Source organism: Podarcis gaigeae (assembly GCF_964106915.1).
Source record: "Podarcis gaigeae genome assembly, chromosome: 12".
In the NCBI taxonomy this organism is placed as follows: Eukaryota; Metazoa; Chordata; class Lepidosauria; order Squamata; family Lacertidae; genus Podarcis; species Podarcis gaigeae.
Genome location: NC_139688.1, coordinates 7,027,927 through 7,041,637, shown reverse-complemented (window position 1 = coordinate 7,041,637; position 13,711 = coordinate 7,027,927). Strand labels below are relative to the sequence as shown.

The window sequence follows — 13,711 nt, the reverse complement described above, 5'->3', positions numbered from 1 at the left end:
ATGGGACTAAACATCCCAACAAGAATCTCAGAGAGTCCCTTGCTAGTATATAGCCAGCACCCAATAAACTTTTGGAAGTTTCCAAGTAAAAGACTCTCAGATATATTTCATTCCAGGGAATGTCTTATTTCAGATGTGGAACTTTTGTGGCTTTTTAATAGTTTTGATCCAGAAATCATAACACAGGAGGTAGGTTATGAGGAAACCGAGAAGATTTCAAAGATGAAGAATGTAGTTTGGTTAGCAGGAGGGGAAAGGATGAACAAAAGCCATGGATGAGAAGCTAAAAGACGTGGTCCAAGGCAGTTGGACTATATTGCAAAAGGAAGGCGACCTTTTCGATTGACTGGTAGGCAAGTAGGTTGAAAATATATTTGGGGGGGGGGAGAAAGCACTTTATCAGGTCACACAGAAGTGCATTATCCAAGTCACCAAGCTTAAAACAAGATGTTAACTATCAGTGAAAGCTTCCCAATGCTAATGAGCAAAATAGAATATTGTTATAAATTTGTGGGGAGGCAAGACTCCCCTAAAATACCTGGATTCAGTAAGGGGGCTGGAATTTAACCAAACCTCATAATTCCTGGCTTTCATAAATGTTGATGTTTAATCAATGGATTTAGCAGTGTAAAAATACGGACTGGACTTGTTCTCTTGACCAGGGAATCGCCTGGAGATGGGCCATTATGAAACAAAGGCAGAGTCATTAACCCATCAAGAAATCCATCAACAAGGCAGAAGACTCTCTTCCAGAAATATAGGGGGGAGACCCCACCCTGAGCTCTGGGTAATTAGCAAAAGACAATCCCAGAGTTGGGAGCAGGAAGGTCATACATGATGTTTGGGGTCCTTTGGAATCGGAGGCTGTAGCAATGGGAGGAACAGGACGCTCTTGGTCTGTGAATGCTTTGCGCTCTCTCCATCCAGACGCAGGTCGTATATATGTATTAAAAAACCACATATCATTGTCCCAAAAGGGAACACAGACTCCGGTAATTACGCTTGCAACACCTAGAATCTCGTACTACATAGAGATTGGTGTGGCATGAAACAATATTATAAAATCAGTTGTAACTGAATTTTCAAGAAGTGTCCTGTTAAAAATCTTCCAGAGATGGTTTCAGGCCGTAGGAAACTACCTTGTTGATGTGAAAGAACAGCACGGCTCCCGATTTCCAGTACTTATATCATAGCTTCTTATTGTAGGGTAATTTCCAACAACACATAAATGACAGACGCACTGTAAACAAGAAGTGTGTAGGAGGAAGCATTCAAAGTCCTTTATTGACACACCCTCCACAGTTCTCCAGAACTGCAGAGATTCTACTCCAGTGCTACCAACAGATAATGAAGACACACATTTTTACAACTGGGATTTCAGTGCAAACCACTCACTGCAACATTAAAGATCTATTTGTGACACAGAGCTTATCCACACTTCTGCTCGTCCCACTGCTTCCCCCCAGGAAAACCACTCTTCAATGCACAATCAGAGCAGGCAGCCATTCAAGTTTTCAGCGGATAGCTGTTTGTTCTGATTGAGAACTAAAGAGCAAGCTTTCCCTGGTAAAAGAGTGGGACAAGCAGAAAACTGCTGGGATCTGAGCTTTCTAGGCAGAGGACACGCAGAAGTGTGGACGAGCCCACACTCACTCATGCCGGAGACAATACAAGGTATGTTAACAAGCAACCGACAGAGAAACAGACAGAACGAGAGGAACAAAGGAGGGAAACAACAAACAAAGGCAACACAAAGTCAGTAAATCTACAGAGAGAAGGCAGATTCTGAGACATCACCATTGCAGCATGGAACGTTTGGTTACCATGAACAGTCAAGACAGCCGTTGTCTTTTGGTCTCCACAAACACAGGTATAATCTCCTGTATCCTCCACCTGCAGGTCTCGAATCAAGAGTTCAGCCGCAGCACCATCCTGCCTCATTCTGTACTTGTCACTTGGCTTGAGAGATTCAGGCCCCTTCCTCCACTTCACCTCAACACCAGCTTTGGTCATGGCACAACGCAGGGTGGCAGTGGTGCCTTCCACGGCTTCCCTGTTCTTCAGTCCTTCTTTGAAAAGCACCGGGAGGGCTGAGAAGGTGGTAATAGAGGGCAAAAGTAAGCAGCGGAGGGGAAAAAAGAAATTGATCCTTACCCCTGTATGCAACCACTGAAGTCCCATCACTCAGAGGCAGAGAAAGGCACCACCCATTCAGGGAAATATTGGCTGTCTCAACCTACCTAAAAAATCCATTTCCTCTGAAAGACAGGAAATAGAGGAATGGGTAGGTATATGTGGAATTAAAAAGGGCTGTGGCCTTAGAAGAAGCAGCCAAAACATCTGGATTCCAACCTATCTAAGAAGACTCCCTCCCACACACACACAAGAAAATATTGAGTTCTATCAGTCATGCAATGTTCTGCCCCGTAACAGTAGCTCTGGACTCCAAAAATAAGCCAGGAAGGATAACGGTAACACCTTTGACAATAGAATGGGTAGAAAAGGTAGAAACTAGGTTGGTGAGTGAGTTGCGAGCTTGTTTTCTTTACCCTTGACTTCCAAAGATGCCACTGTCTGCTGCTCTCCACACACACAGCTGTAAGTCCCAGAATCTGTTAGCTCCAGGCCTTGGATTATAAGTTCAGCAATGGTGCCATCCTGCCTCATTTTGTACTTGCTGCCTTGCTTAAGGGTCTTGTGTCCTTTCTTCCACTCCACGGTGGCAGAGGCCTTGTTCAGCTCGCACCGCAGAGTGGCGGCTTTGCCTTCCGTAGCTTCTTCGTCCTTCAAGGCTTTCGTGAAAAGTGTAGGCAGGACTGCAGGGTGGAGGTAACAACAGGACAGGAGTCCATCAAAACTGAGACCCTCGAGATTGCGAACTACCCTCCTCTTAGCAAACAATTATAAGTGTGCTACCGGTGTCAATGCAGCGATTTACTTGGGCTTGTTTTTTCATCACACTAAATTACGCTCATCCTGGAGAATCAAATTACAAACTTCAACCTTTTGTGGCCTTGACCTAAAGTGCCTCCTTGGTTTTGCTTGCACTGTTCTATCCCAGTAGCTTGCAATTAATCCTACACTGAAAACGGCCCAACTCCCAGTGAAGTTCTGTTCCTTTAACAATTAACATATTTGGAGATGGGAAGGAATTTAATACCCCCTAGCAATTCTTCGTGACAAGTCCTAACAAAAGGCCCTCTTCCCGCAGCTCCAACCAATGCAGAAATTCTCTGGATCTCACTGAATGAAGACTGAGTGAAAACATCATGACTTGTTTTCTTAGGTAAACCAAGTGTGGTGAAGACCCAGGGAAGCTTTTCAACATTTCTGAGCCTGTAAATTTGTAACTGTAAATGTTACATTCACTTGAGAGGGTCTATGCATCTGCTAGGAGGAAGAAGTTCCAGAATCCACACCAAAGGGGTGTTTTATAGAGGAAGAGGAGGAAAGTAACATGTGTGCATTAGGAAGAGCGCTGTTGGGTTTAATTTCAGAAGAAAAACCGCAAGAGAAGTCTGACTATATATAAGGTACACGTTATATCTCTACATTTCTTTTCTTTACCATTCACTGTCAAGCTAGCTGTAGTCTTCTGTCCTCCACATTTGCAAGTGTAGTCTCCAGAATCTGCTACATCCAAGTCATGGATCACCAGCTCAGCACAAGGACCCTCCTGCTTAATTTCGTACTTGCCACCTGGTTTGAGTGCCCTTTGCCCCTTCCGCCATTCCACGGGGGCAGCCTTGCTCAGCGTGCAGAGCAGTGTGGTTGTCTCACCCTCTGTAACCTCCTTGCTTTTTAGTTCTTCTTGGAAAAATACAGGCAGTGCTAAAGAATGCAATATGGATAGAGAGAAAGGGTCAGATCACTGGGGGACCTCTGACATTTTGATGCTTTAGCACACTGAGGTCCATGTTGCTAGGTAGCAACTGATGTCAAGACCAACCGACACAAAGGTTTAGCTGTGCCGCAACCATCACCAGACCCCTATGCAGCAGGAACACGGGGGCATTTTGCAGGGAGAGGTATAACTGCATTATTTTATGTATCAAAATATGGGGGGGGAGGACAGGGAAGAAAAAGAAGCCCTGGGAGACCAGCCACAAGAGATCCACAAAACCACTTCCGAATTCGAGAGGAGGTGGAGTTGCGGGCTTCACACCCTCTCCACGTGCACGAGGGCTGGCTCTCAGCCTCCACGCGATTGAGGGGATCCCTGGCAGCATCATCCCCTGGCCAGCCAATCAGCTGGCCTAGGGGGGCGTGGCTTGCACAATATCACACTGGCGCGGCCAGGGACCTCCCACTTTTGCCACCTCAGCTCATCGGCAAGACCAATAGCAAGAGATCCACAAAGACATGTTGCAAGAGCGGCTAGAGCTGGATTAAGCATGTTTGTTAACAGGCTTTAACTGTGGGCATAAGGTCCATTACCATTCACTTTCACGGCTGCAGTAGTCTTCTGATCTCCACACACGCAGGTGTAGCTTCCAGCATCCGTCAGTTCCAGATCTTGGATGGTCAGCTCAGCAAAGCGACCTTCTAGCCTCATTCTGTATTTTTCACTCGGTTTCAGCACCTTTTGATCCTTCAGCCACTCAACGGAGTCAACGGCCTTGGTCAACTCACAATGCAGAGTGGCTGTTCCGCTCTCTGTTGCTTCCTCATTCTTTAGTCCCATTTTGAACTGTGCTGCCAAGGCTGAAGGACGCAGAATGAACAGATACTGTGTCAACAACCACAAGTTATGCGGAGCCTCTCTCACTCTCTCTCTGGCATGCTGCTGAATTGTGCAATTCACCCCCCAGTTATGGGGAACCATCCTGGACATGCTTCCAGCAAATCCTGCCAATTTCCAACTTGGGGGACAGAAAAGAACTTCTGAATGGGATAATCCTTAGGAATGAAGGGGTGCCCCATTAAGAGGAGGCTGGCCAGAGAATTGAAATAAAAACTCAGATATGAAACGGCCAACCTTTTCTTAATGAGGATGACAGAACCACACAGTATATCTCATACCTTGTGCAAGTCATGCCATGTCATTTGCGAGAGGAACTTTGCAAATCACGTAAACATGCAACAGCAACACCTTACATCCTGCAAAACTGGAGAAGAGTAAAGCAGGGAGGCTGCATGCCGGCATGACAGCGAAGGACAAGACGGAGGAAAAGTAGAGCTGAAGACAGCTTTGCAAGAACATAAATTAAGCGGGCTGGGGGAGATGGCAGAATCACTCCAAAAGGCTGGTAGCGTTGTTGTGTTTTTACCATTCACTGTTAAGGCAGCTGTTGTCTTTTGGTCTCCAGAAGAACATGTGTAATCCCCAGCATCCTTGAGGTCTAGATCGTGGATCGTCAATTCAGCCACAGTTCCTTCTTTCTTCATCCTGTATTTGCTGCTGGGCCTCAGACCTTTCTGCCCCTTCATCCACTCCACTGGAGCAGACTTGTTCAGCTCACAGTGCAGAGTAACTATCCCACCTTGTGTGGCTTCCATGTTCTTTAGCGGTTCTTTGAAGCGGGTAGGTATGGCTGGAGGATGAAGGGATTTCAAATGTATATACACACACACATGAGGATGACTTGCCAACATTAGCATCTGATTCAGTTATACATGACACTGCCTCCAACCCAAGATTTCATATGGTCATTTCAAATCAAACATCTAAACTTTTCTCACCTCTACAGCCCCTGGGAAGTTATGCTTCTCTACTCTGACCTTTCTTTCCCCTGGTCTTCATTCCCCTCTCAGACTCATCCCCCACTCTGTCCCTCTCTTCTTCCTATCATTCTTTTGAATTCTTCTATGTCCCAACCCTCCTTCCCTTGAGCCTTATCTAGTCTACGCCTCTTTTCCTAGACCCAAAGGCTCTCCATAAACCACTGAAACTCCCAAGCAGTTCAGGCGTATTATGGCTGCCATCACAAAATTGCCTAGCTCATTATGATAAAGATTTAGGGCGCTTCCAGACTATTGCTATTGCCAGGTGGGATTCAACACATACTGGCAAATTGAGGTTGTTCAGCTGTAGTTAACTAGGCAGTCTTGCACACACACAAAAATCACCTCCCTCAAAGACTGGACTTTCTTACAATAAGGAAAGTTATGGGGAAGTATGGGATAACACCTTTCAGGAAACATTGTCTAACAAATCGGAATGGTTGCTCATTAAATTGCTGATGTCATCTAATCTCCGCACAAACAAATCAGGATGAATGCTCAATAATGACCGCTCTCCCATCAACCGGAGGGCACCCTTTTCGTGGCCGCGGGCAGCCGTGGCCGTTGTCCCTGAGACAACGACAGAAGTTCCTGGTCCGCCTCCCCACATCACAGCCCTTTGAGGTTCCCGACAAACCTCAGTTCTAATGAACCTATCTGTGGCGAGGGAGGCGGAGCTCTTTGAGTAGTTAAAAGGGGCGGAGCCTGAGAGCACGCAGAAGCCAGGATACTAATCTTCCAAACATGCAAAGGCTCCTCCAGATGTGCTTTTTATTGTGCATTCATGGTGAATTGTGCTCATGATGGTATCAAGGCAGTTATACACAATCCCACTTTCAATGTTTTTTGCGCCTGCAAATATTTCGTGGTTGGCATGCTGCTTTGTTTGCAAGCATGTCCTTCAACTAATTCCTGAAATCCTATAATGTTTCATACCCCCCCCCCCAATGATCTGGGCTTTGCTTTTTTGTCCCACTCTTGTAGTGCAAAAGTCCCCCTCCAGGCAGCAATAATGCAGGAACGCTGCAGATGCATTGCAGAACAGTCCAGTGTGGACAGTCCAGTATAAATCCATCACTATTATTGCATCAATGGACATGTTGCGGAATAGGCCCACGCACCAAAGAAAAAACCCTAGGAGATAAACTCCCCAATTTGGAGGCGCCCTCTGTAATAAACACAGCATGGAAAACCCCAATGAACTGTTACGATATGGATGCAATGCAGCTGCAAAGTGCTAGCTTGAAAAGTAAACATGATGGGAATGTTGGGACTGCCTGTGGGAAACAGAGGGACAGTCATTTCACAGTGCGAAGCACCGGAATTAGCTCAGAGTGTAATATGAGCTCTTCCGTTTATTCCTGTCTAGGAAGTACAGGAAGTGTTTGTCTCTAGACTGCTGGAGCTTGAAGAGGTAAAGGTAAAGGTAAAGGTACCCCTGCCCGTACGGGCCAGTCTTGACAGACTCTGGGGTTGTGCGCCCATCTCACTTAAGAGGCCAGGGGCCAGCGCTGTCCGGAGACACTTCCGGGTCACGTGGCCAGCGTGACAAAGCTGCATCTGGCGAGCCAGAGCTGCACACGGAAACGCCGTTTACCTTCCCGCTGGTAAGCGGTCCCTATTTATCTACTTGCACCCGGAGGTGCTTTCGAACTGCTAGGTTGGCAGGCGCTGGGACCAAGCAGCGGGAGCGCACCCCGCCGCAGGGATTCGAACCGCCGACCTTTCAATCGGCAAGTCCTAGGCGCTGAGGCTTTAACCCACAGCGCCACCTGCGTCCCCACGGAGCTTGAAGAGAGCAGTCATGTTTTTTGTAATGCTGCAAAGACAGAAAAAAAAAAGGCATGTAAATACGTTTCTGTCTATCTCTTTCCCCTGCCCGGGGGGGGGGGCAGGAAAGAAGGGGGGGTGTTCTTCTCACGCTGAGAAGGATCGCCTATTGAGACCTAGCCTGGATCTTGCTGGGGAATGCAGCCAGGGAGGTCAACAGGAGATCAAGCCGGGTGCCTGGGAGAGTTGCCAGTTTCTCCTGATATGGGCTTGATTTCCGACATGAACTTCCTAAAAATATCAAGCTGGTAGGATTGTATACCACATATTTGCTCAGCAAGCTAAAACTCAGAGAAGATACATATAAAATGGGAATAAATGCAATAATGAGATGGATGCACCCCCATTACCCTACCATGGATTTTGACCTGAGCTGTGCTCTGCTTATCTCCGGCATCACAGGTGTATCTCCCACCATCCTCTGGCTCTGAATTGTGGATGAACAGCTCAGCCACACACCCCTCCAGCTTCATCTTATATTTGTCACTGGCCCGAAGGACCGTCGTTCCCTTCTTCCAGGCCACAGGCGCGTCTGGCTTGTTGAGCACACAGCGCAAAGCTACGGTGTCTCCTTCTTCCTTTTCCACATCTTTAAGCTCTTGCTTAAAAAGAACTGGCAGGGCTAAAATGTACAACCAGGGTGGAGGGGAAATGGCAAAAGTTAAGCACTGTGGGGGAAACTCCATGTAACAGCCACACGCAGCAAGGACCACTCCCACCCCACTCCGCTCCAATACGCAGGAACAGATGGAAAACTCAAATTTTGTCAATGGTTTTGGCTTCAGGGAGGTAGTGTCTAAATCAGGGGTTGTCAACCTGGTCTCTACTGCCCACTAGTGGGTGTTTCAGGATTCTAGGTGGGTGGTAGTGGCTTCTACGGCACAAGCTGAATCCTCCTTCTATCGAGCACTGGTGGGCGGTAAGGAAATTTTACCATCATTAGTGGGCGGTAGGTATAAACAGGTTGACTAAGGTAAAGGAAAAGGGACCCCTGACCATTAGGTCCAGTCATGGCCGACTCTGGGGTTGCGGCACTCATCTCGCTTTATTGGCTGAGGGAGCCGGCGTACAGCTTCCGGGTCATGTGGCCAGCATGACTAAGCCGCTTCTGGCAAACCAGAACAGCGCACGGAAACACCGTTTACCTTCCCGCCAGAGCGGTTCCTATTTATCTACTTGCACTTTGACGTGCTTTTAAACTGCTAGGTTGGCAGGAGCTGGGACTGAGCAACGGGAGCTCACCCCGCCGTGGGGATTCAAACCGCTGACCTTCTGATCGGCAAGCCCTAGGCTCATTGGTTTAACCCACAGCACCACTACCCCTGGTCTAAATCCTAGTTCTCCCTGCCAACAGAAAACTAGCATTTCAGGGAGAAGGTCCAGCTACAACCCATCTCCCCGACACTTGCTGTTTTCATATGTAGGAGCGTTCTGTCCTGTGAGCCCCCTAACCCAACTGCAGTGGTACAGCCTGGAGCAGCTCAGAAAGGAAATGGCTTGCTTGGGAGTCTGGCAAAAAAGACCTCATCATCAGAGCCATCACTTTGAATCAGGGGTGGAGAAGCTCAGATCCAGAGGCCAAATGTGGCCCTCAAAGCCTCTCCATGTGGCCCTTGGGACTCTCCACAAGCCACAAACCCTTTCCTTAGTTATGCCCCTCAGAGGCCCATTTTGCACCCTCTTTGGGTGTTTCTGCCTGGCTGGAATGTGTCCGTGCGCTGCTCTGGTTCTCCAGAAGTGGCTTAGTCATGCTGGCCACATGAACCAGAAGCTGTACGCCGGCTCCCTCGGCCAATAAAGCGAGATGACCCCAGAGTCGGCCATGACTGGACCTAATGGTCAGGGGTCCCTTTACCTTTACCTACTGCAGTGAGCAAATTTTGCATGCATGGCATTTCCGTGAAGGCCCACTATTAAATTATGGCATAGATAACTGAGCACCGTGAAACTAGTGGCTCTTCCTACCCGTCACTTGCACTCGAGCCGAGGTCCTTAGCTCGCCAGTGCTGCAGGTATAATCCCCAGCATCAGAACTCTTTACATCCCGGATCACTAGCTCTGCCACAGCGCCACGCTGCTTCAACTCATACTTGTCACCAGCCTGCAGGACTTGGTTTCCTTTCAACCACTGCACCGGCAGGTCTGCCTTGTTAAGCTCACAGGTAAGCCGCACCTTCCTTCCTTCCTCAGCTTCCCTGTTCTGCAGTTCTTGTTGGAAAAGAACTGGAAGAGCTAAAATGCAGAATTGAAGAAGAAGAAGAGTTTGGATTTGATATCCCGCTTTATCACTACCCGAAGGAGTCTCAAAGCGGCTAACATTCTCCTTTCCCATCCTCCCCCACAACAAACACTCTGTGAGGTAAGTGAGGCTGAGAAACTTCAAAAAAGTGTGAGTGGCCCAACGTCACGCAGCAGCTGCATGCAGAGGAGCGGGGAATCGAACCCGGTTCACCAGATTGCAAGACTACTGCTCTTAACCACTACACCACACTGGCTCCAGTGTGAACATGGTGAACATGGGCCAGAAGGAGAGGCTTAAGAAAAGTTGTGGGTTCTTTGCTTCCCCAACAGCTTTTGCAAGAAGGAATTTGAAGCAAATAATAATAATAAAATTCAACTGATGGAAAGGTCATTTAACTACTGTTCTAACCACCTATGCTCCACATGGGGGAAAAGCTTAAGAATATTACAGTTACCAGCTTGATAACTTAATGCTTTTTAAAAAGGGGGGGGGGATAATACAATTAGGTTCACCTGAACTGTAATGTTTACATTCCCCACCCATTGATTTAAACATATGGTAAAGATCAAAGCAGGTAATATCTTATTAACACATAGCACATAACATAAGATACACATCTAGGTATCTATGCGGACTTTGGCAAAATAAAGACAGGTGGATTTTGGCATAACAGACAACAGTGAATATGTAGATACTCTGATAGTTCAAAAATAGTTTCTGTTGGTAGACAGTGAGGTGGAGTTATAGTACATCTGTAGTCAAAGGACTGGGATGAAGCTTATGAGTTATGTATCTTTCTTTTAAAAAAAAGAAGGTAGGATTTGCTATTTGGTAATTTCACATCACATTTCAAACTCCCTTCTAGCATAAGATTATTGAGGCGGGACAACTCTTCTGAAGCAGACACTTGCATCTAAGCCAAAGGACTATTTTTCTCCCTTCCTGCTAGTCCACCCTTTCTGTAGACAGGTCACACGAACACAGATGGGCATCTTCATCCTCTGTGATTTTATTAGTCCAGGTTCTTGGATGTAGTCGTCCATAGCTGCCAGTACAGGAAGGGAATGCCAATGAAATATTGATGATTGCCGCAATAGCTCAGTTGGTAGAGGCTCTTAATCTCGGATTGTGAGTTCGAGTCCTGTGTTGGGCAAAATATTCCTGCACTGCAGGGGGTTGGAGTAGATTACTCTCGTGGTCCCTTCCAACTCTGCAATTCTATTCTATAATTCTATGAGAATTAATTCTATAATTCTATGAGAACCCTTCTGTTCTATAATCCTATGAGAAGCCTTCTCAACATGATCCCATCATGATCTACTCTTCTAGCACCGTTTACCATCTTCCATTTCTAGAAACTTGCCATCCTTCTGTAACTTCGTTTAGAGGAAAACTGTTTCCAAGCAAATAAAACTGGATATGTAGTGGGTGGGAGTGTGGGTGGGAAAAGCTGCTGTCTCTCAGCAAATTTTCAGTTTGTTGACTCTCCCCTTTCGCACCTTCAGAAACAGGAGTTTGCCCCAGAACAACAGAAAAAGATCTTTAAACAACAGAACAGGTGGAAATTAACGTTGATCAGATATCCATAGTATATCAACAGGACAGCTTTAGGTTGGAAAGATAGAGAAAAATGGACAGTAGAGGCATGGAATAGTTATTTGTTTGAACTTATTCAGTCGGACATTGTCACAGTCATGTCACAGGAAACAACGTGGAAGGTCAAGTTCACCACGATAAGGATAAAAATTACTGGAACAAAAGACATTCGGTATAAACTAAATTTGCTATGCCCCTGGCTGAGGATAATAGTTTGAACCCTTCCAATGGATATGGGGGGGGGGGGGGAATTGTACAGTAAATTTAAAATGGGAAGGAGATAATAGTATGTAAAAATCCCAAACTTGAATAAACTTTTTTAAAAAAGTATACCAACATTAGCAACAATCCTTCTTTTGATTATGGAGGCAACATCCCATGTACCATGTGAATTCTTTCCAGGCATATGGAGCTACTGATTATATTCTTCAGAGATCTGTATAAGCTGATAAAGTGCATCCATTCTACGTACTCAAGGAGGATAATTTCTTTCAAGTAGAATACTCTGGATCCTGTTGACACCTGGAGTGCTCTCTGGTCCAAAGAGAAACACGTCAGTTGATTTCATATTCAACTATGAAGTCCACTGATGAAGTCCCGTAGAATAGACTAAACCAGTAAGAGATCATTTTCAACCCAGTTGCAAACTTAGCATTGATAATCAGAGTGCTTAATACAACGCAACTAACATTTATTTCCATTGTAATGAGAATATTTGCTCTCCTGGCTTGACAGTGAATCATAGAATTGTAGAGCTGGAAGGTACGTAAGGGTCATCTAGTCCAATTCATTGCAATGCAGAAATCTCAACAGGTGGTCCCCCATCCAATTTGAAACCATAGCAGACCCTTCTTAGCTTTGCAAATGTGCTAGCAGTTTTATTGCTGCACCACTGGGAGACTCCCGTTTCTTTGTATCACCTTCTATATCTCACTTTCCATTTTATACACGAGAAGGGGTTTCAAATCTTGACAGGGTATTCCGGAAGTTAAAGATGCACCTCCCAAAATGGTTTAGAATTTACAGATTATTTGCAGAGGCAGGTCAATAATAAACTTGGAGGATAACAACTACTACCCATAATGGTCATGTTTTACCTCCACTGTTGGAGACAGTATGCACCTGAAGAGGAGAGGCTGGTCAACTAGGGTGAATGGCACACTGCCCCACCAATCCCAGTCTGCTCTCAGTCAGCTCTTGCCTGTCTGCCTTCTTACTTGCATCCAGTTCAGGGATGGCACTGCCTGTCAGTTTCTTCACCCTTGGTCTCTGTTTTGCCTTGTAGAACTCAAGAGGGAGAAGGATGGGGACAAGACTAAAACTATCTGGCTCTGCTTGTCATTGGCTCCAGCCCATGAGTTCCAATGGGCACTCACCACCACTGATCCTTCTTTATATTTGCAAGTAACAGTAACATCCAAAGGCACTTTCTGGGGCAGTACAACAATTGCTGGAATGGAGGCTGTATGCTTCTGAATGGCAGCTGCTGGGAATCACAGGTGGAGAGAGTGATGTTGTGCTCATGTCCTGCTTGTGGGTTAGGCACATGCAATTGGTTGGCAACTGTGGGAAACAGGATGTTGGACTAAATGGGCCTTTGGCCTGATCCAGCAGGGCTCTTCTTATGTTCTTTTCAGGACCTTGGAAAGCTCCAAGGTAATGCAGACGTTGCTCCAATCTAAAGCCTAAAATTGGTCTGTTGAGACCATACAGGGAAGCCAAGAAGTTTTTTGGTAGCTAGTATGACACAGAGCAGAATTGAGTTTGCTTGCTTGAGTGGTCCAAGCTGCTGGTCTCCAGGTCAGAATCCAACATCAAATCCAGACAGAAATGAGCTGTAGCACCAAGTGAAAAGCATCTCACCTCCGATGGGGTGAGCTTTGAACTGCAAACCTCCTCACCCTTTTGCTTCCACCATCATACAAATTAGAAGAATCTAGTGCTTGCCTTCATCTAGTTTACCCTCTATTGCAGTCTTCATGCCTGGATCATTTTCCATGAGTGGCTTCCTCATTAAATGCCTCAAAGTAGCAGATCCTTTGAGTGACGATTGCATCAGAAAGTAGCATCCCCCGATACAACCCATTGTCACCTGATTCAGCTTTATTCCAAACCTACTGTGCATCGTATATTATGTTGTAGGGATCAACCACTTGCATATACCAGACACCTTTAAATCAAACATGCATGTTCCAGGCCTTTGGTTATTGGCCTGGAAAAAGGAACACGAGCACAAAATAAAACATCAAGAAGTTTCCATTGTAAGACATAGTTCAAAGAGAAGTGCCTCTCACTTATCACGAGCCTGTAATATAAAGA

General features: G+C 46.1%; 1 protein-coding gene across 50 annotated transcripts in view; it reads right to left on the bottom strand.

Annotated features, from left to right (window-relative positions):
- The window catches only part of OBSCN (obscurin, cytoskeletal calmodulin and titin-interacting RhoGEF), a 265,894-nt gene that overhangs the window by 163,785 nt on the left and 88,398 nt on the right, over positions 1 to 13,711 (bottom strand). For 42 of the 50 annotated variants that reach the window (XM_083703814.1, XM_083703862.1, XM_083703817.1 and 39 more), the window contains 7 exons: positions 9,520 to 9,786; positions 7,910 to 8,176; positions 5,271 to 5,534; positions 4,438 to 4,704; positions 3,568 to 3,831; positions 2,550 to 2,816; positions 1,824 to 2,090 (listed from right to left, as the gene is read on the bottom strand). The exons of 5 other annotated variants lie outside the window; for them this stretch is intronic. In XM_083703814.1, coding sequence (XP_083559940.1) covers positions 1,824 to 2,090; positions 2,550 to 2,816; positions 3,568 to 3,831; positions 4,438 to 4,704; positions 5,271 to 5,534; positions 7,910 to 8,176; positions 9,520 to 9,786 — 1,863 coding nt within the window. The remainder of the gene's footprint in view (positions 1 to 1,823; positions 2,091 to 2,549; positions 2,817 to 3,567; positions 3,832 to 4,437; positions 4,705 to 5,270; positions 5,535 to 7,909; positions 8,177 to 9,519; positions 9,787 to 13,711) is intronic. 3 more of the 50 variants (XM_083703860.1, XM_083703842.1, XM_083703828.1) reach the window with 2 other exon arrangements.